Source organism: Coffea eugenioides, unplaced genomic scaffold (assembly GCF_003713205.1).
Source record: "Coffea eugenioides isolate CCC68of unplaced genomic scaffold, Ceug_1.0 ScVebR1_13;HRSCAF=70, whole genome shotgun sequence".
In the NCBI taxonomy this organism is placed as follows: domain Eukaryota; kingdom Viridiplantae; phylum Streptophyta; class Magnoliopsida; order Gentianales; family Rubiaceae; genus Coffea; species Coffea eugenioides.
In genome coordinates this window covers 70011-90913 of record NW_020861799.1, presented here as the reverse complement: position 1 = coordinate 90913, position 20903 = coordinate 70011, and the positions used below count along the sequence as shown (strand labels likewise).

General features: G+C 34.5%; 4 protein-coding genes across 4 annotated transcripts; all 4 read right to left on the bottom strand.

The window, feature by feature from the left end:
• Positions 1 to 1286: 1286 nt before the first annotated feature.
• On the bottom strand, positions 1287 to 2024 carry LOC113755300 (probable LRR receptor-like serine/threonine-protein kinase At4g36180). Its single transcript, XM_027299339.1, has one exon. The coding sequence runs from the start codon at positions 2022 to 2024 to the stop codon at positions 1287 to 1289; it is 738 nt and encodes a 245-aa protein (XP_027155140.1).
• Positions 2025 to 4636: 2612 nt separating this feature from the next.
• LOC113755299 (LRR receptor-like serine/threonine-protein kinase FLS2) lies at positions 4637 to 6606 on the bottom strand. The gene is made up of 2 exons (XM_027299338.1): positions 5118 to 6606; positions 4637 to 4989 (listed from the first exon to the last, which is right to left on the bottom strand). The coding sequence occupies exons 1-2, from the start codon at positions 6604 to 6606 to the stop codon at positions 4637 to 4639; spliced, it is 1842 nt and encodes a 613-aa protein (XP_027155139.1).
• A 221-nt stretch (positions 6607 to 6827) lies between these two features.
• LOC113755298 (LRR receptor-like serine/threonine-protein kinase GSO2) lies at positions 6828 to 9073 on the bottom strand. The gene is made up of 2 exons (XM_027299337.1): positions 8158 to 9073; positions 6828 to 7099 (listed from the first exon to the last, which is right to left on the bottom strand). Exons 1-2 carry the CDS (start codon positions 9071 to 9073, stop codon positions 6828 to 6830), a joined length of 1188 nt encoding a protein of 395 aa, XP_027155138.1.
• Positions 9074 to 20157: 11084 nt separating this feature from the next.
• Positions 20158 to 20896, bottom strand: LOC113755296 (probable LRR receptor-like serine/threonine-protein kinase At3g47570). The gene is made up of 2 exons (XM_027299336.1): positions 20641 to 20896; positions 20158 to 20516 (listed from the first exon to the last, which is right to left on the bottom strand). The coding sequence occupies exons 1-2, from the start codon at positions 20894 to 20896 to the stop codon at positions 20158 to 20160; spliced, it is 615 nt and encodes a 204-aa protein (XP_027155137.1).
• Positions 20897 to 20903: the final 7 nt, after the last annotated feature.

The window sequence follows — 20903 nt, the reverse complement described above, 5'->3', positions numbered from 1 at the left end:
AGCCTGCCAGAAATGTAAGCTGCTGTTTAGTGTTTACTATGGAAATTTATGTTGAGGTAAGTTATCCTTCATAAAAGCGGGGACAGTAAACTGATATGGACGAAAACTTTGAAGAATTTTGACCTTAAAACAATTCTTTCAAAGACTTCAAGAAGGCAAGATGTTACTTTGCAATTTGATAACGCTCTTACCTGTTAGGCCGCTAGTAGGAATTGATAAAACCTGAAGCATAGTTAAATTACCGATCTCTTTTGGAATCACCCCTGCGGAAAAGGATGTGGGATAAGGAATATGAATATTTATTATTTCGGAGAAATTCATCATACTCAATATAACGTGGTTGACATGGTGCGTCATACTTGACATAACATGGTAGACTTGATGCATCATACTCAATATAACGTTTAGAAAATCTTCAACAATCATTTGTATGTCACTGGATACCTATTTATGGGTGGGAAGTTTATGTACTTTATTTTACTATGTCGAAAGCAGATAATTATGGTTAGAAATGAAAATGGAGAATAAAAAAAAAAGTAAATAAATAATCGATAGAAGTACCAGACTCGATAAATTATGCAGAATCTACAATTGTTCGTCATGACATTTAAGAATTACTAAATAGAAATTATAAATAACATGACATCCATTTCCATCCATTCTTTGAGAACAATCTAATACACCAAATCCAAATTAACCAAAGCACTAAAAGATTACTATCTTCTCATATTTTTTTTATACATCTTAGCTTATGCTCGAAGTGATAGAGCATAACAAGAGAAAGTTAGATGGCCGCACCGCCTAGATGGCAGACACATTTCAACTTGAGAGTTTGTTTAATGAATCAGACGCATAAGGACGTGGGCAGCTCGCTAACCTGTAGGGTCCGGATGGTGGGAGATGCAGTAGACTTTGAAGTATTCCAAGTGGCCAAGCGGAAGAAGAATTGGTGGGTTGATTTTCAAAAATATACTTACTATCACTACTTGTGATGAATGATGCTGATTATGAAGTTTCCTTGTGTTCTTTTCTTCCCCCCCCCCCCCCCTCTCTCTTTGCTCCTCCCGGCTGTTAAAAAGAAAAAGACAAACAAGATGTAGCCTTTGGGCAGTCTAACTCAACAAATTCCTTTTCTCTTTTTTTGCATTATGGTACAAGAGAGACTTAAAACAGTTCATTTGCTAAAGGGTGAAGGTCAGGTGAAATGTCGAAAATTTTTTGTTTAGGCATAGTTGATTTTAGTAGTGGACTAATTTGTTTCCAATTAAGCGTCATATTTTGTTATATTATGTGTATTCAAAGACGAAAGTAAACTCAACAGGTTTGCAATTGCCAGTAAAGGCAAGAATGAAGATTTCACCTGTAAAATTGTTCAAGCCAATGTATAGCAACTGAAGCTGCTTCAAATTGCCAATTCCCTTGGGTATGAAACCACTAAAATTGTTGACGGACAAGGATAATACTTGAAGTTGTGAACATTGAGATATATTTGATGGTACTGGACCATATAAATTGTTCACTGATAGGGAAAGCCACCAGAGTTTCTGAAAACGGTTGCAGAGATTTGTTGGAAGACTGCCAGAAAGCTTGTTGCCCACCAAGGCAAGTCTTTCAAGAGAGGAAAGATTGAAGATCTCAAATGGCAATGAACCCGACAACTGATTGAAGTTAATGGCTAGTGTCCTGAGATTACCAACATGTCCAATCTCTATTGGGATCCTTCCTTGTAAAGAATTGGACGACAGGACTAATTGCTCCAGCTTTGACATGTTAGAGATGGAAGTAGGAATCAGCCCAGAAAAGCTAATGTTTCTCAGAGACAAATATTGAAGTTCGGTGAATGAACCAAGCCAAGTTGGTAACTCTCCATCGAGATTATTAATGCCGAGATCGAGGACTTTAAGTCGATGCAGGTGGGATAAATCGTGGGGCAAATTCCCATGAAAATTGTTGGCACTCAAGTTGAGATAAACAAGGAAGGAAAGATTTCCCAGATGAGGAGATATGGTTCCAGAAAGATTCATATTTGGGATATCTAATGCGGTCACTCTCAGGTGCCGAGCTACAAGCGACTCCAATCCAGTTGCAAATTGAGGATGTTAAAGTCCAGTTTTTGGACAAGATTTTGTTGGGGTCTGATGTTATTTGGGATTTGAATGCAAGAAGAGCTGATGGATCAGTGGTGATGTTCACTAGATTTTTGCCTAATGAGGATGGCATCATACATTGGACTAGGAAAACTGCAAAAATAATGTATTTGCACATTGTTCCCATCGTCCAGTGTTAAATTGAGTAGCTGCTGTGCGTTCCAAGGTATTGCAAGTCTACATGTATATATATTAGTCTGGCAACAGTGGGAAACAGATTTTCCCAAAATATATATATATATATATATATATATATATATGTTCATAGTATTATAATCAGGATAATGAAAAATCCATAGCCTTTACAATATTGGTGGAAGACGACCATAAACATGTCTATTTTTTAATTTTCTTTAAGTGCTTTTACAATTAGATTGAACCAATTCCACGAAAATATATGTCCTGTATTCTCAAACAGTTAGCTGAACAGGGCTTGTTTAAAGCACCCCGCATATGGTTTGGGATTTGTTGTGTGCCAATTTCATTCTGAGTTAACTGAATTCCCTGCATATGTTTGGAAAAAAAATTCCTAAAGCTATTGTTTCATTTTTAGCTACAAATGTAGAAAAGAATTGAAGGATCATTTAGTCATGTAAGACTGGGCCAATATTAATGCAAACATGAGGACTCCATTCATCAAATGGTTACAGCGAAACTACTAGGAAACCGATGGTTACCAATAAATTTCAAAATTATTAACTTCAAAAACTTTAAAAAAAATTTTTTTTTGTCTTGTTCTTTCTTTCTTATCTTTTTTTGGGCTCTAAAAACCAATACTTTTTTGTTTTATCTTTTATATGTATAGTAGATACGAAATTTATTTACCAACACCTGTATTATTCTATACTAATGGAAAAGATGTTAACTATAATTAGATTAGAGGAAATGACTCATCTTAAACCAAAGGATTGTATTAGCACACTTTGTAAATATTTCTTTTTTTACTGCATGGTGCAGGACCATAAACCGACTGACAGCTTAGAGGGATTGAATACTTGGTGGTGGCATGGGGTTTTTTTCTCTCTCTCTCTCTCTCTCTCTCTCGTTTTGGGGTAAGAAAGAAGAACTGCATTAATATAAAAAGCTAGGCCTTATTCTCATTTGATTTAGATAGAAATTTGATTATAGAGAATAATTAGAATCTATAAAAACTACTCTTTGATAGATTATAGATTTTAGCTTTTTCAGATAATTACAAAAATCTAGAATCTAAATACAAATGTAAATGGGAATGTTAAAAAAAACTAATTATTTAAAATTAAAATATATAATTAGCTAAAATAATGAATCGAGAACAAACTCTAAGTATCAGAGTAATTTACTACCATATGAGGGAATTCACACCTCTATATATCCTCCAGGCAAAAGGTCCCGTACATCGGGGGATACAAAACAAAATCTTCCTGTTGTAATGCTCAAATCTTTGCCAAGCGGTAAGCATAAACCATTTGCTTCTCTATGGATGTGCTCAAATCTGATTTGCGATCCAGATTCAAGAATTAGCACTATGTTGAATTCCCGTTTGGGCAAATATAATATACAGTAGCAAGCCCCCAAATAATTGTGCAAGTGGGAAATATGTGCTCAACATTCATTGATGAGCTGAATATCTTCCGTATAGAAGACATGGGCAAGTCTACTTGTAAATTGAATGATTGCACTCGCAAATTTCTCCAAAGTGCATCCTTACATCACAATGGACTTTTGCCTTCCGCTTTTCAATACTTAATGCGTAGAAATAATGGATCAAGTTTTTGGATGCTCACAGGTTATACGGGATAGTATTAATTGTTATAGTGCGTTTTCTTCTCTTTTTTTTTTTTGGTTTTTTTTTTTGGGGGAAAGAAGTGGGACTAAAGAAACAGAAAAGGATTGGGATAATAGACCAAGGGACTCATTAATTTTTTGAGATAATATTTCTTTTACAATAAATAATACAAGAGTATCATTGTTTGATATTAACATATAACGTACTTTCTTATATCTTTAATCGTACCTTTGATTAGTTGAAAGAAAAAAGGTGTTCAATCTATAGAACCTGAAAAAAAAAAGTACTGAATTTGAGTACTTTTACCTTTACAACTGTATACTAACAATGTTCCTCAATCCTAGAGAACCCCAAGCAGGAGTGCGATTAGACATTGTATAGATTTTGTATTTTTCTACAAAAAATAATACTATTTGGTTTTCAGAAATTCCCAAACAACGTCTAAACGAAAAAAAAAAAAAAAGAGTGAGACAGAAAATGAATTCACCCTTGGACAATTGCATTTGTGGATTAAACACTACAAGTTTGCAAGTTGAGAGCTTTAAAGTCTTGAATACTGGCAGAAGAGTAGCACTAATCCTCTTGTTGGAACTATGTTATCCCATAAAACTTCACAAATCAAATTGCCAGCCAATTTCTGCACCCATAAACCCCTATTTTTTTGGTGTTGGTGGAGCAAATATCAGCCCAGGCAACTTCTTTCACATTGGCGTTTCCATCTTCAGGTATCCAATAAAGAGTCAAGTTGACGTTTTATCTTCTTAAGTGCTGCCACAACTTCTTTCATATTGATCCGATCTTGTGGGCATTCGGTGCAGCAACTTAGAGCTAATTTGAAGATCATTGAAACACACTCCAATTTCTCATTGAAATGCTTATCTTGTTGCCTGAGTAAGTTGCCATCTATAACCTGAACTGTTGCATTAGGTACAGATTCTTCTATCCAATTCTTCAGGGTCAAATCTTCTTTGAATATCTCATCACTAGGCTTCATTCTTGAAAATGTTTCCATCAAAATTATGCCAAAACTATACACATCAATTCTTGTTGACACTAGGCCTTCAAGTCCAAACTCTGTACTACAAGAGGAAATCTATCAATCTATCATAGTTGAAGGGAAAGAGAAAACTCATGAAATTGACACATTTTCATACAAAAAAGAGATATAAAAGTAATTAAAGCAAAAGTCAGATATGCTCAACCTGGTGCCATATATCCAAGTGTTGCAAGGGTCTTGGTATGCATAACACTGTTTCTCTCATCCAAGAATCTTGCAATACCAAAATCACTTACATGCGCAACCATATGTTCGTCAAGCAATATGTTACTAGGCTTCAAATCACAATGAACCACTGGTGTTACATAGCCAAAATGGAGATATTCCAATGCCGAAGCAACATCCGCCATCATGCTTATTCTTTGCACTAAATCCAAGCAATGGTTGTGGGAATATAACCATTTCTCAAGGCTCCCATTGGGCATATATTCAAGCACTAAGGCTTTGAAGTCTAGGTTAGAGCAACTACCAATCACTTTGATCAGGTTTCTGTGGCGAAGGTTGCGTAGAACTTCACATTCCGTATCAAAACTCCTAGAAGTGACTTCTAAGAGGAAAGTGAAAACTTTCACAGCAACAACTGTCCCATCTGTTAAAGTACCTTTGTATACAGATCCAAAACTTCCTTTGCCAAGTAAATTACTTTCATCATAGTCATTGGTTGCTTGGACAAGTTCATAATATGAAATCCTTCTCGCCAGTCCCATGGGCAACAAATCAGCATTTCTTGAAACCTCATTCTTCCTTTGGCATCTTAAAAGTAAAATTGCAACAGTTGCAACAGCAATTACTGCTGCTGTTATACTCAATATAATGCCTAACATGTGAAATACTTTTTTGTGACCCCAACATGGAGGAACATGAAATCTTTGGGCGCCACACAATTCATCATTATACATGAACGATTCGTATGTGAAGTTCTCAAAAGGACCACCAGAGGGAATTTCTCCTCTTAAGTGGTTGAAAGAAAGATTAAGATGAGTGAGATATGAGAGTACCTCCAAGGACTTTGGGATTGGACCTGATAGATTATTATTGGATAGGTCCAAAACCTCCAAGCTTGTAATATGACCGAGTGAGTCTGGAATAGGTCCCTCAAACTTATTTTGTGCTAAAGAAAGGTTGGCTAGACTTTGCAAACCTCCAATGGAACTTGGAACATTCCCACTAAGATGATTTCTTGACAGACCCAATAGTGTTATTGCCTTCAAATTTTGAACTTCTTGAGGTAGTGAGCCACCCAGTAAATTAGAGGACAAATCCAAATACAAGAGGTCAGTGAGGTTCCACAAGCTAGTAGGAATGCTTGAGTTAAAGAAGTTTCCATCAAAGAAAACTTCTCTCAGCGAACTAACATTGCTTAAGCATGATGGTATTGACCCACGAAGCTGATTTGATGTCAGATACAATTTGTATAAGCTCTTTAACTCGCAAAGACTATTTGGAATTGAACCACTCAGTTGATTGGATGTCAAACTTAAACCTTGGAGTTTTTGCAAGTGTTTCACTCCGATGGGAAGGGGTCCACTCAATTGATTTCCATGTAGACTCAAAGTCAATAGATTGCTCAAATTCCCAAATGCATCGGGAATGCTTCCCTTGATTCTACAATAATAGGCATAGAATTTCTCCATAGATGTTGAGAGATTCCCTACCGATACCGGAAGAAAACCATGCAATGGATTGTCACCAAATGATAAGTGTTCTAGATGCTTACAATTTGTCAAGTAATTGATAAAACCCAATTCTCTTGATGACGGTTCAGTTGTCAAATGATTTTCATAGAGAATCAGCCGTTTTAGAAGTCTTAGGTCCCCAAGAGAGTTTGGAATTGGACCACTAAATCTGTTTGAATTCAAGGCCACACAGTTAATTTAGATGCATTTGAGATTGAGGCTGGTATTACTCCATCACACTCGTTCATATTGAGATAAAGTCCTTCGAGGTTGATTAATCCATAACCCATGGAGCGTGGAAGTCTTCCAAAAAGCGTACTGTTCGATAGGGCCAGTACTTGCAGTGTTGAGATGTTGAATATTTGGGCTGGTATGGATCCAGTTAGGCTATTGAAGCCCAAAAGAAGTTCTTCAAGAAGCTTTAGGTTGCCAAGCTCTTGCGGAATACTACCTAGAGAGTTAGTTACCACGTTTACAAATGTTAGCGCATGCTACGGATTAATTTACTCATGTCAGAATGTTTTAAAGAATTTACTTAAAACCTTCACACAAGTAATTGCTTTTTTTTTCGGATAAAATACTTTCACAACAACCAAGAGATATCTAAGTCAATAGGGTTTGAAGACAATAGAAAGGCAAATTTGCGTATATAGTCAACATGGAATTGTTTTTTCTTTCATATAAATGCATATATTTTTGCAGATTAATATGCTTAATAATTACAAACATGATAAAATCTAGAAAAAAACCATATAAAAAGATTCAAGCTTATATATATACATATATATATATATATAACTTCACACAAAATTTTAAAAAAAAAAAAAGGGAAGCCTAAGCTTTGGTAGTTTGCTGAGGTGATTTTGTCATTCATATTTTGATTATTACGTTGGGAAATGTTATATGGTCTTTTTTACTACCACATATGTTTAATAAGAAAATTCTTTGTATTCTTCTTTAGTTACCGAAAGTGTTACCAACTATTTTTTCAGGTTTGATAAGTAATTACCTTTATGTTGTTCTATAATTTGTGTACCTCGGGATTTCCTTCATACAAGCCTTCAAATTACTAATCAATATATTATTTAATTGTTTGAGAATATATAACTAGTAATATGTAGCTCTTTTTTTTTTTTTCTAATTTCAGCTAAAATGCAAAAAGAGTTGGGCTATTACCAGCAAAAGTAATAGTCTCCAATGGCGAAATATTGAACACTATCTTCAATTTGATTGTTAATTGTTGATGTTCACTATCTTCAATTTGTTTAGATTCCGAATCTCTATTAGAATTGTCCCTCGTAGAGAATTGATGTTTCTAGCTTTGGTGATTAATTAGCTTTGAAATATTTATTCTAAAATATAAAACAAAGTTACATTAGATTACGAACTTTGTAATGCATGCCAAGGTCAAGAAATACTTATTAATACACGCAACTTATTATGTAAATGCCTCTTTACACTTAGTCAAATTTCCCTAAATGACAATTAAAACATGGAGCAGGATGGTACCAATCAAATTGTTCCGGCGAAGATGTAGTCGCTTGAGCGCCGTCAAGTTCCCAAATCCTTCCGGTATCACTCCAATCAAATTGTTGTCCCGAAGAAATAGTTCCACTAGCGCCGTCAAGTTCCCAAATCCTTCCGGAATCACTCCACTAAAGTTGTTGGCAAACAACCTCAGTACCTGAAGCTTCGAACACTCCGATAACGATGGTGGTATCACACCACTTAATTTGTTGAAGCCAAGGTCTAGCCATGTGAGTCCTTGAAGACGGGGACATATGCTGGATGGAAGACTGCCAGATAAGCTATTATTTTGAAGAGCAATAACTTCCAGTGAGGAAATATTGAACATCCCCAGTGGCAGAAAACCGGAAAGCTGATTAAAGTCGAGGAGAATTTGCTTCAACTTTTTTAATTTCCCAATCTCCATTGGTATTGCTCCTTGTAGAGAATTAAACTGCAGATTGAACGTCTCTAGCTTTGACATGTTGGAGATAGAAGGTGGGATAAAGCCTGTAAAGCTATTGTTCTTTAGAGAAAATTGTCGGAGTTGTTGGAAGGAACCAACCCAAGAGGGAATATTTCCGCTAAGCATGTTAATGCCTAAACTAAGGACTCGTAACCTGGACAGACGAATCAATTCATTGGGAAGTTCTCCGTAAAAGTTGTTCCTGCTCATATCGAGGGACATGAGAAATGAGAGATTGCCCAGTTGTGGAGGAATGGTGCCGGTAAGGCCCAAGTTGGAGATATTCAAGGCAGTGACTCTGCGGTGGCGGGAGCCGCAAGTGACTCCTCTCCAGTCACAAACTGAGGAAGTAGCCGACCAGTTGCTTGCCAAGATTTCGTGAGGATCCCCAGTGATTTTGGCTTTCAATGAGAGAAGGGCTGATTGATCCGAGGTAATGTTGGGGGCGGCCATGGCTAAGCAAGATAAGAGAGAACCTAGCAAGAAGAGTCCAAGGGGAAAATACAAGTGAGATAATTTCTTCATGATTAATTATACTTTCAGTTTTGCTAGCATTTAAGACAACAGACACGGGCTAATAATGTCTATTGCATGTACTTATATATATACATACCAGACACTTGGTACATCTAATGCACGTATGCCAGGACAAAGATAGAGACAATAATAGCATGAATTCTGACCGGATGAAATTTGGTTTTGGAATTATCTTCCAGATTAAAACATACTTCTGTATGGCAAGTCAAAGCTGGTTCTTTTTTACTTTTTACTTTACATCAAATTTTAAAAACCTAAATACCCTCTATTTTCTCCCAGATCATTTATAGGGGATATTAGGTGTCAATCCCCCAGAAAAAATTGTCAATTACCAATGGTTTTCAATTTCTTTATTCTTTAGATAACCACAAATTGAAGCAAGTAAATCGAATCTACAATCATAAAATTAAATAAAGTAAAAATGACATTAAAAAACTCCTAGGGTTATGAAATTCCTTCCTACTCTTACAAGTAAAATTACTGGTTAATTGAATGTTATTATCTTAACTAAACATTGTGTAATTAGGGGTGGCAATGGGGCGGGGGACACCTCCCCCAACCCCCGCCCCGTTGCATTTTAATTCCCCCTGCCCCCGCCTCGCCCCGCTTCCCCCGCGGGGGCACCCGTGGGGTTAAAAAAATTTTATTATATAATTTCATTATAATTAAATTTGAGCAAATAATCAAGTACTAAAATATCAACACATCACCAAATTATTATTCATTGTAACCTCACAATTGAAACTCATAAAATAATTAAACAAAGGTTATTTGAATACAATCTAATATAATAAAACAAATATAACTAAAATAATCAAGTTTTCACTTTTGATACAATTACAATCACTAAATTATTATTGTGTTTTTTTAGAAAAAAGTGTTATTGTATTAAGTGTAGTTAGGAATTTAACATAAATGTATTAATAAATTTAGTATAAATAATTAATAATTTTTATTAATAGACATGTATAATTAGTAGTATAATTGATAATATCATTATATATATATATAATTATGTACATATATATATATATATATATATTTTCAAACGGGTGGCGGGACGGGGGAGTATACCCCCGTCCCCTGCCCCATTTCTAAACGGGGGGAAAAAATTCCCCCCCCCACCCCAACCCCTGCTCCAATGACCCCCCACGGGGCGGGTGCCTGTCCCCGTTGCCATCCCTAGGTGTAATTTCCTAATCTATGTAAAACATGTTTTTGTAGTGAATCATCTATACTTGTTATTAAACTATAACTACTCTCGTAGTTATAAAATTAACTACAAGTTCATTTTGTCGGAGAAATTACATGAAATAATACCACCAAAGCCAAAAAAAAAAAAAGTGCACGTCTACTCTCGTGAGTGCATTTAGTGTTAAATTTTAATTCTCATTGCAAATCTAATACATTGAAATTACCATAGTTAATGTCCAGTAATCATGATTACATAAATAAAATTGCTAAATAACTTGTTCAAAATCATAGTATCAAATAACCAAGTAAACATCACAAACAAGATACAGGAAGTTCATGCATAACTCTAGACATACACTTTAACAGCACATGATGAATATAAAATCCAAATTTGTATAATAATTAAACAATAGAATCCAATACAAAAGACAAAAGAATCCAACCATGAATCTTTTATTAATCGGGCTAATGTCTCTTCAAACTAAACTCAATCTTCTTTAAAATTAGAAACATGCTTGGAAAATTGATTTTTTTTAAAAAAAAATGAAAGTTGAAAGGTGATTGAACTTGTTGGGCCAAAGTTTTTTTTTTAATCAAAAGTTATTTGTTTAAGCAAATAAACTATCAAATGAAAGTATAAAAAATGACACTGCCTAAACCCAACAAGCAACAAATGAAGTATCAAAGAATTAAATTACCAAAATTGGAAGAAAGTGTCTGAAAAACTTGGAAGAAAGTATTAAAAAAACCCTTTTACATAATCTTTTAAAGATTAAAACCGTAGAAACATATAAAAAGATGCATATTACACTTAAAAGAATATTTGGATAACTATTTCATTCACATTTTGATCTTTAAGAAAACATATATAAGTCACAACATTAAGTGCTCGTGTCCTTCCATACAGGCATTTTTCGAAAAGAACTAATAGGTTGCATTTTGTCATTTAATTTATGATTGTTTTCCCCTTAATTTTGGCCAAGCATTGCATTAATTGGTAGATTTTATTTATTTTTTGTGACTGGTGTTGTTTGTAGGGATCTGGAGCGAAAAGAAGTTAAGAACGTGATTTTAACTAGGTTTCTATACACTTCGACGTAGGTGCATCAAAGTCTAACTTTACATGACCAGAAACTCGGGATTTGACACGTGATTTTTAATCTTGAATTTTAGTTGATTTGAAGCCATGGAAGTCAAACTCTACAGCGCATACTAGTCTCCTATTTCTATTAGGACACCAGTTTAGTTAGTTATCTTGACTTTTTGGAAACAATCTTTTTATAGGAGATATAGGAGATGAAATCCAAAAAAATAGCATCGTAACTTTTTCTGTTCTCCTTTGTCATAAGAAATGAACGGACGTCTTTTCTTTTCTTGTTCATCGCACTTTTTGGAGAATGGTTGCAGCACTAAACTCAAATATTTCACGCGTGGCTTTTTCCATGATGATTAACTAAACATTTTATTCTAATAAAAAATAACAGAGGATTTGGTTCATCTAAAATTGTGAGATCGAATTGATTATATTTAATTTTTTTATTACTGGTATTCGTACATTCTCTAATTTAATTTCTTATTGTTATTATATTGTTTGAATATCAAGGGCGTCTGATATTTAATTCAATCTAATAACCTAAAATCAATTAGAGTAGTTAAATCCATAATTATTTAATTGCTTTACAATAATCGTAACTGGCATGATTGGATTTGTGTCAGGGAACATATGAGTTAATTTAAAATAACTCTCGTAACGTCTTATTTGGTTAGAATAGGGTTTCTCTAATTCTTAAACAATTGAAAAATTGAACTCTAAGGTCGTACCCAGGGTTATTTTCTTGATTAGGGCAGTAGTTAACGATCGTACCTTAATCACCAATATAGCAAGAAGAAATTGATTATCATCGCGTGTTTGACAGTTATAACTTTATTTATCCGTTAATAAGTTAAATTATTATTGCATCAGTGATCAATTTTAGTGAACCATTTCCGAAATTATTCCTTGGTTAGAATTTATTTATTAATGTTTCAATTTAATAACTTATCAGTTAGGCCTTGTGGCTATATTGAGCACTCGCTCTCAACTCACTTTCGGTCGGTATTACCTATTTGAAACGAATTATTTTTAGTTCCTGTGAATTCGACCATTTTCACGGTTATATGTAAAATTTATACTTTATTTGAATAGATATTTATTATTCAAGAACAACCGTTCATTACACCAATTTTGTGGCTATATTGAGCAGTCGCTCTCAACTCACTTTCGGTCGCACTCGCTTTCTCAACTTCTTCATCTGTTTTTTCTCCAAGACATTTTTACAAGTCTTCGACGTGTATTCTGGGCTAACGGGCTAAGACAAACCGAGACGACCAAGACTTTGGGATGTACAACGACACTACAATGCCATTTTTCCACATAATCGGAACATTATCTTCCCATTCGACATAGAACACAATTTTGTATTTTATACTCATCTTCCCAATCAAGCCGAAAGACATACAAACAAATTTTGCTGATCTTAGACGTAAATCTATGAAATTGTATTGCTTAAATTCACCATTCAATCGTTTTCCTCAGTTGCAGTCTTCATTGCAGACAGTGCCATAGTCGTCAAGGTGGTGAGGTGACTACAAATATGAAAGGGTACTTTGCCAGTGTTAACATTCTCATTTAGTGATACAAATTTATCTCTTTTTTTTTTGTTCCCACTATTTCAAATATAGTCCAATGAGAAGCAAATTGAAGGTGTGAGTAAAAAATCTTTGCTTCCTATCTTTTAACTTCATTTGATGACATGTAGAAGTATGTTGAAGGGAAAAAATCTTTGAGTTTACACAAAATGAACAAAAGAAAACAAGAAAGAAGAAAATTTTTGTCATCACAAGATGATTTGAAATAAAGCAAGAGATGCAGACACTTATGTAAACTACAAATGAGTTGCTCTATGCTCTCTTATTTTGGAAAATAAGTCGATCTCGGATCTTAAATAGGAAGTATGGATTAAATTATCTTCATATATATCTTATAGATTTTCATGAGAAAATTTCTGACCAATTGTAATTTCAATTATTTGAGATAATTTGTACAAAAGGAAGACCAATTATTAATAGAGCTGCTATATTAAAATGCAATAATACTTTATCCAAGAGAATTCACAATTAAAACAATTAAAGAGCATTGTCCAAAATGAGGACCGAAAGTTATAAAAAGTGGACCAACTATAGCCAAACGCAAAATCTAAGAACATTGGACAAGTAAATTTTTAAAAGCTTTTCTTAAAGCAAAAGCTTGGAGAGGAGGCGAGGTGGAAGGCAATGGGCATAGGGCATTTTCCCAAAATTATAGGCCAGCGAGATAAGGACTTCAAAAGTATTTCTCAAAATTTATGGGGGATCAAAGTTCAAAACCCCAGCCACCCTCTCTTTTGCAATTTCTCATTTGCACCTAACCGGCCGAGATTCATCTTTACGTACGTCAAGTTTTATACTGCTAAGAGAAAGTAACATTATTCATGGAAAGGTATAAATAGAAAATAGATAAAGCCAGCAATTTAAGATACTGATCCAAATTGAATTTGAAAAAAAAAAAGGATATTAAACGGGTTCATAGAAATAGCCTTGTACAAAATCTTCAGCTGATGCTTGCAAATGAACCCTCATTCCTTATTATTTTACTTTATTTAGTTATTTATCTATTTACTTGCTCGAATTTTCTCATATTTTTAAACAAAAAAAAAAAAGACAAAGATCAAAATGTAGGACAACTTTCAAGTGATTTTTGAGACCTATCAACATTTCAAATCAAGACCGCAATCTCGACACCTAATAAATTTTTCCACCTGCAAAGAATGATGACAAGGGTATTGATTAATTATATTACTCTTGTGACACGTCTTTGGGTAGTTCAATAGGCCAACTGTCGTGCTTTCATTTTGACAAGTTTTATAACGCGTATCTTAAATATTTCGGTTGGGAAAATGTTACGCTTTCATTTTCAAATTTATAGCATGTGCTTATCCAGTTCTAACATGCCCAAGACTTGCAACTAACACCGACAATGGAAGTGTTTCTTTCCACAAAAATTGGCGCATCATCTTCCCAATCAACCCAGAGCTACTAATTATACCAATTTTTGAGCTTTCAAAAAACAAATAATGAAAGCTTGGGGTTAGTTGGGATTATTTTACCAATTCAAGTCTCCAATCTTTGTAGTCAAGGTCTTCTTTGAAAGTGAATGTTGGACTTTCTCAGCCAAAATGTTAGAGCTTTATGGAGATGATGACAGGTGGGCGACATTTAATTTCTGGAACGTCTCTATGGTTCATTTTGTGGCACAAGTCAAGCTTCAATTACTATTGATACGGTAGCAATTCGCATATACAGTGTGTTGGTACCTACATATTTACATGGTTTTATTACGTTGTCCAAAGTCTTTACTTTTTATACACTTGTTTTACGTTGTCCAAATTTAACGGTAAATTTAACGGAATCCGATAAATTTAACGGGCGATACCGTTATTTTCGTTAAATTTAACTAATTCTGTTAGTTTACAATTTAATTTAAAACATGAGATATTATTTTATATATTTTGAAACCACGAGAGATTTTTTTGTATATTAGGTATATTACAGAGCTTTTTTACTTTTAACCCTTTTTCTAACCCGTACCGATTCTTTGGCAAATTTTTTCTACCCGTCGAGAACCAAGATTTCGCAAAAGGTTATAATAGTTCCCAAACCAGCATATCATAGAAAAATGAAAGAAAAAAGCAGTGCAATCCGCTTACAGTGTATGTCGATACTACATTATCAGAAGCCTACACACACATACATGTATACATCTTAAAGAAAAATCTATCTATCCAGCTATTAAACTATTCTTATTGCCCATTTATAGCCCCTTAATAATACATTGTCGCAAACAAGTCCCTTAAAACAAAGTTGGTGCTAACGGAACGAGGGGTAATATTGATCAAACACAATAATTTCTAAACAGTTTTTTGACGAAATTGTCCGTGCGACCATTGAACTATTTTTTTGCACTCCTTTGGCCCCTCAATAATGCACTGTTGCAACCAAACCCTTCAAAAAAAAAGTGTCACATTGAAGGACTTACGTCAAATTTAGCTATTAGTATTTACGAAATAAGGGGTAAAATTGACCAAGACATCAAGAGAAATGTTCTAAAAGGCGTCACAGATGAAATTGCCTCATTATTTCATCAAAGCCCAATGAAGGTTAAGAAAAATGTCAAGAAGAAAAACATTAAGAAATTTTCTTGTTTGGTCAATTTTACCCCTCATTCTGTCAACACTAACGGCTAAATTTGATGTAAATACTTAAACATGACACTTTTTTTTGTTGAGGGGCTTGTTTACGACAATGTATTGTTGAGCAGTTAAATGAACATAATAGGAATAGTTTAGGGTCGGGCAGATAATTTCCTTGATACCTTCTTGTGTTTGGTCAATTTTACACCTCATTCCGTTGGCACTAATGGCTACATCTAACGTAACCCCTTAAACGTGACACTCTTTCTTATTATTTTATTTTATGCACTTTACTTGCTAAATGGCTCACACTTGAAGCTACCTGCCCATCCCAAGTCACTCGAATCTCCCATAGCATGAAGAGCTGTAGGGATACAATATGTTGAACACACCAAAGCTACTCTCCTGTACGTTCAAATGTGATATTTATCATAAGAAAAGACAAATGATATGTTTACTCCAAAAAAAAAAAAAAACCTCCGTGCACTCTACCCTTCTTTTTTAACTTAATGAAATAATATAAAAATCTATCAAATATTCTTGGAGACAGCATTACCCTTCTATGTATTCGCCAGTAACTCTGTCCCTTCAATTTGCTTAGTTTTTCCTACTCTAAAATGAGGTTTAAATTGTTATACAACCAAGAAAATTTCTGATACTTTATATACAAAATCACCTAATTGTGTTTACTATATTTTTCTAAAATAGTAATATCCGGGAAAAAAAGTTTTTTGGTGTTTTTTTTTGTTGGGGGGGGGGGGGGGGGGGAGTGGTTGTATTGGGGATACCTTTTCCCAGTTCTATTGGAGTCCAAGTCTTCTTTGAAAATGAAATATGAAATTTTTCTCAGCCACAATATCAGATCATAATGTGGTTGATGGCAAGTTAGCAACATTTAATTTTTCTGGGCCTTATTTGAAGGGCTTTTCCTGTATAGCAATCTGTCAACTGTTTGTGCTCTTCATATCAGTTGGGGTGTTCAACAGAACCGCATATATGGTGTTCAGAGCGACTTGATTCCGGGGAAATGTCTCGATATGGAGCAAAAGGCCAAGAACACAAATAGTTAACTAACCGAGGAAGATGATTAACCAACAAATAGCAGAATAAGAGCGTTGAAGAAATCAGCAAACGACTACACAATGGAAAACGCTGATCAGCAATGACGCCCCACCTTATCAACCTGTCTTTAGTATCCAATCGATATTTCTACACATAACTCATATGATAAAGGCAGGTCACAACAATTTCATGGCTGGCTTAACAAAAGGATAAAAAAAAAACACAATCTCATTCCTTTCTTCTTCCCATTGGCAGTTTAATTCCATTGAACTTCACCAAAAATTGAAGAGGACTTGGCCTATAAACTACTACCAAACTGCCTCACTATAGTACGGCCATGTTTCAGCAACAGAGGTCCATGAGGGTAACATTAATTTTCGAACCATATAAAAGCGGAATCTCCATTGCCAATCACTGACACGATATAATCTGGTGTTAAATGTGTCTTAGTTTCACCATTTTTTCTCCAAAATCAAGAATAGTCAATAGGACTAGATATTGCCAGGCCAGAGTAATGTCACTCAAGTTTTAGAAGTTTGATGGGAAGTTGTATCCTCACGTAGAAACTCAGCGTATACCCTTTTAGTGTTAATTAAATTTTTTATGATACGAGGAACACATTGCAGAACCATCCTTAATCAACCAATGCATTTTTTGAGTGTGTTTTTTTTTTTTTTTTTCACTAATTCTGACGAAGGTTTCAAAAACCTCACTCGTTGAAAATCTTTTAAAAATTATCCTTTCTCGTTGAAAATCTTTTAAAAATTATCTAATCCATTTAACTCTAAAATGTTGAGTATCTAATCCTTTTATCCCAAATGGTACGCCATATGGAATTGCAATTAATATGTTACTGAATGCTCTGGTAAGTAATATAGTGAAACTGTTTTGGCATCCATATAGACAATTCATATGGACTCTTTTCTTTTCTTTTATTTATGCCCTTGTGACTGCTATCCATCTTAGTTCTACACAATCATGACTCTTTTCTTTATGCCCACCTTGAGTAAATTCAAAAACTTTTTTGGTCTTGAAGTATATTGAGCGTAGCCCTACACATTGATGCCAATTTCACAAGTTGGTTGAGATTGTTAGGAGACAAACTCAACTAGTTAAGGCCCAACCTTCCTAGCTACAATATTTTTTTTTTTTTTGGGTAGCGACATAGGTTTAATCATATTGTAGTCGGATTATTCATTTGATGCATAATATTCAAAACAACTTATTATAATGGCCATTGTTTTCGCATTTTCTAACTCAGAACTGAAGTGGTCTGGTGGGATCTCATGCGAGGCCATACTAAAGAGATACTTTCTGTAAATCACATTATATACTAGTTCCACTATACATTTAGTTAATGCAAAATGGATTTTTTTTAAGCACCGCTTGTTTTCAAATACAGGTTCAAAAAGGCAAAATGTTCAAATTGGCCAAACTGTGAGCTGCTATAATTAAAAAAGCTTAAATGATTTATTTCTTTAGTTGGTGTGATCAATGAATATTTAACCCCCAACAGATTACGCATTTCATAAATAACGATTATGTGATCATGATTACAACCCAAAGTGGAATGAATTAACAAATGGAACGCTAAATAGTTAATCAGCAGGTGAAATTTGGGAAGGATACTGTTTGAAGGACTGAATTGAGAAAAGAACTAAATGATGGTGCGGAAACGAAAATCCAACTCCATGAATTACAAAAGTGAACAAATGTTTTGATCTTAGTTATATGATACATTTCTGTTAATGTAAGAATATTTAATTTCCCATGAATCTTATATACACCATAGAGGTAAATTACTTTTAAGGAGCATTGTCCAAAGTTTGCTCTCATCAACAACATAGAAGACAACACTAGATGAAACTTTGGGCCCAAACTAATCGAGATACAAACCGAAACGTTTCTAGTACAACTTTAGGCTGCTAAATTCGATTTTTACAACGACATAATTGTAACCTTCAAAAATTTTCTTTGTCCAATGCCCACCCATGGAGAAGACTCGTGAGATTGCATTGCATATTTTTCTGGTCAATCGAGAGAAAAAAAACACCTGTAAATACCCACGAAGAGTAAGTGCACGATGGGCTTCTCAATAGTGTTGGGACTGTGTACTTTTTAAATCGGCCTGTTAGGCAAAAGTTACTACTATCTTCTTTTGGGCCGATGTTCACATACATAATTTATGGATTTTTTGTTTGGGGGTAGAAAAGGTAGAGTCCTTTGTATTCACCCCCAACCTAATAAATAGAGATTTCACTTGGTTTAATTTAGTCCAGACAGAATTTTGCTGATTACCTAACATTTTTACTTAATAGAACTATATACATGTATATGAGTAAATCTTATATACACAGTGTATACATTATTACCGTTGGATCTATGACATATGTATAGAAATTGAATTTAAAATTTAAATTTTACATATTTGTCATTTATTCAACGCTGACAGTGTATGAAAAATTAATCCTATTGTGTGTGTGTGTTATATATATATATATATATGGGATAATTTCAGAAACCTCCCCCGAGATTTTTTATAATATCACTTAACTCTCCTAAGGTTTTTAAAATTTCACTTACCTCCCTTGGATTGACATTTCTTGTAACATTTTAACCCCTTTGGAGGAAATACAAGAAAAATAAAACTTGTAACATTTAGACTTTTACGACACATCACGTGTGCAATAAAAACTCATGTTACTTAATGTGTACATATGTGTTAAGCGACGACAGTCACTGTGTGTGATTGTTTTAGGTTCTAAAATACAGAAAACTTCCCTCTGCAGGGTTATGCAAAGATTAAAAAATTCCCTTATTTTTCAAAAATCCCCAAATAACGTCCCTATACTTTAGACTAATCTGGAATTTGGATGGCAACCATTTGTCTAAGTGGAAGTCTGTGAAATTTCAATATTACCCTATTTAATTATATTATCATTTTTATATTTTAAATTTTTATTTTTCCTATTTGCGTTTTTTTCTTGTTTCCCTTCTCTTCTTCCACCATCATCACCAGACCCAAATTTGGAATGATTGAAAACCAAATCAAGACATGACCCAAGATTTTGCTTTCTAAATCCTCTTAGAGCTTCCGTATCTATAGACGAATTTACCACTATCATCACCCAAAATCGAAACACGCCATGAATGAACAAATTAAATCTCCAACACCCCAAGAAATTCGCATTCCACCCACTTTAGTGCTAGTAGTGCCACTGCCAACTCAAGGTTCATCATTTTCATCATCATTCTTGGTCGCAGAAGATTATTGCACAAGCCAAAGAAAAAAAGGAAGAAACATGTTTAAGCGTGCAAATTATAAAACTCTAATAAAGATTTTCATGAAACAGAACTAAGAAAATGAACATGAAACTGGGCACAGACAAATAGATTGACAGAACTTTTTTGCATCTTAATAATATATTATTGAGTGGAGCAAACTTGATCAGTTGGATTAAGTAAAAGAACGTACTTTCATGCCGAGATATTCGGAAAAGACTCAAGTTGACGTTTTATCTTTTCAAGTGCCGCCACAACATCCTTCATATTAGTCCGATCTCGCGGGCATTCAGCACAGCAACTCAAAGCCAATTTGAAGATCACTGAAATACACTCCAATTTCTCATTGAAATGCTCATCTTGTCGCCCCAGTAAGTTTGCATCTATAACCTGAGTTGTTGCATCAGGCAGAGATTCTTCAATCCAACTCTTCAGGCTCAAATCATCTTTGAACATCTCATCACTCGGCTTCATTCTTGAAAAGGTTTCCATCAAAACAATGCCAAAACTATACACATCAACTCTCTTTGACACCTGCCCTTCAAGTCCATACTCTGTGATGTAAAAGGTAATACATCACGCTTAAAGCGAAAAAAATAGAAAACTTGGAAGATTGACATATAATTCACGTAAAAAACGGATAAAAAAGCAACTAAAAAGAAGTCAAATGTGCCAAACCTGGTGCCAAGTATCCAAGCGTTGCAAGTGTCTTGGTATGCAGGACACTACTTTCTTCATCCAAAAACTTTGCCATACCAAAATCACTCACATGAGCAACCATGCTTTCATCGAGTAATATGTTGCTAGGTTTCAGATCGCAGTGAACCACTGGTGTTGTATAACCAAAATGGAGATATTCCAATGCGGAAGCAACATCCATCATTATGCTTATCCTTTGCAGCAGATCCAGGCAATGGTTGTGGAGTACAACCATTTCTCAA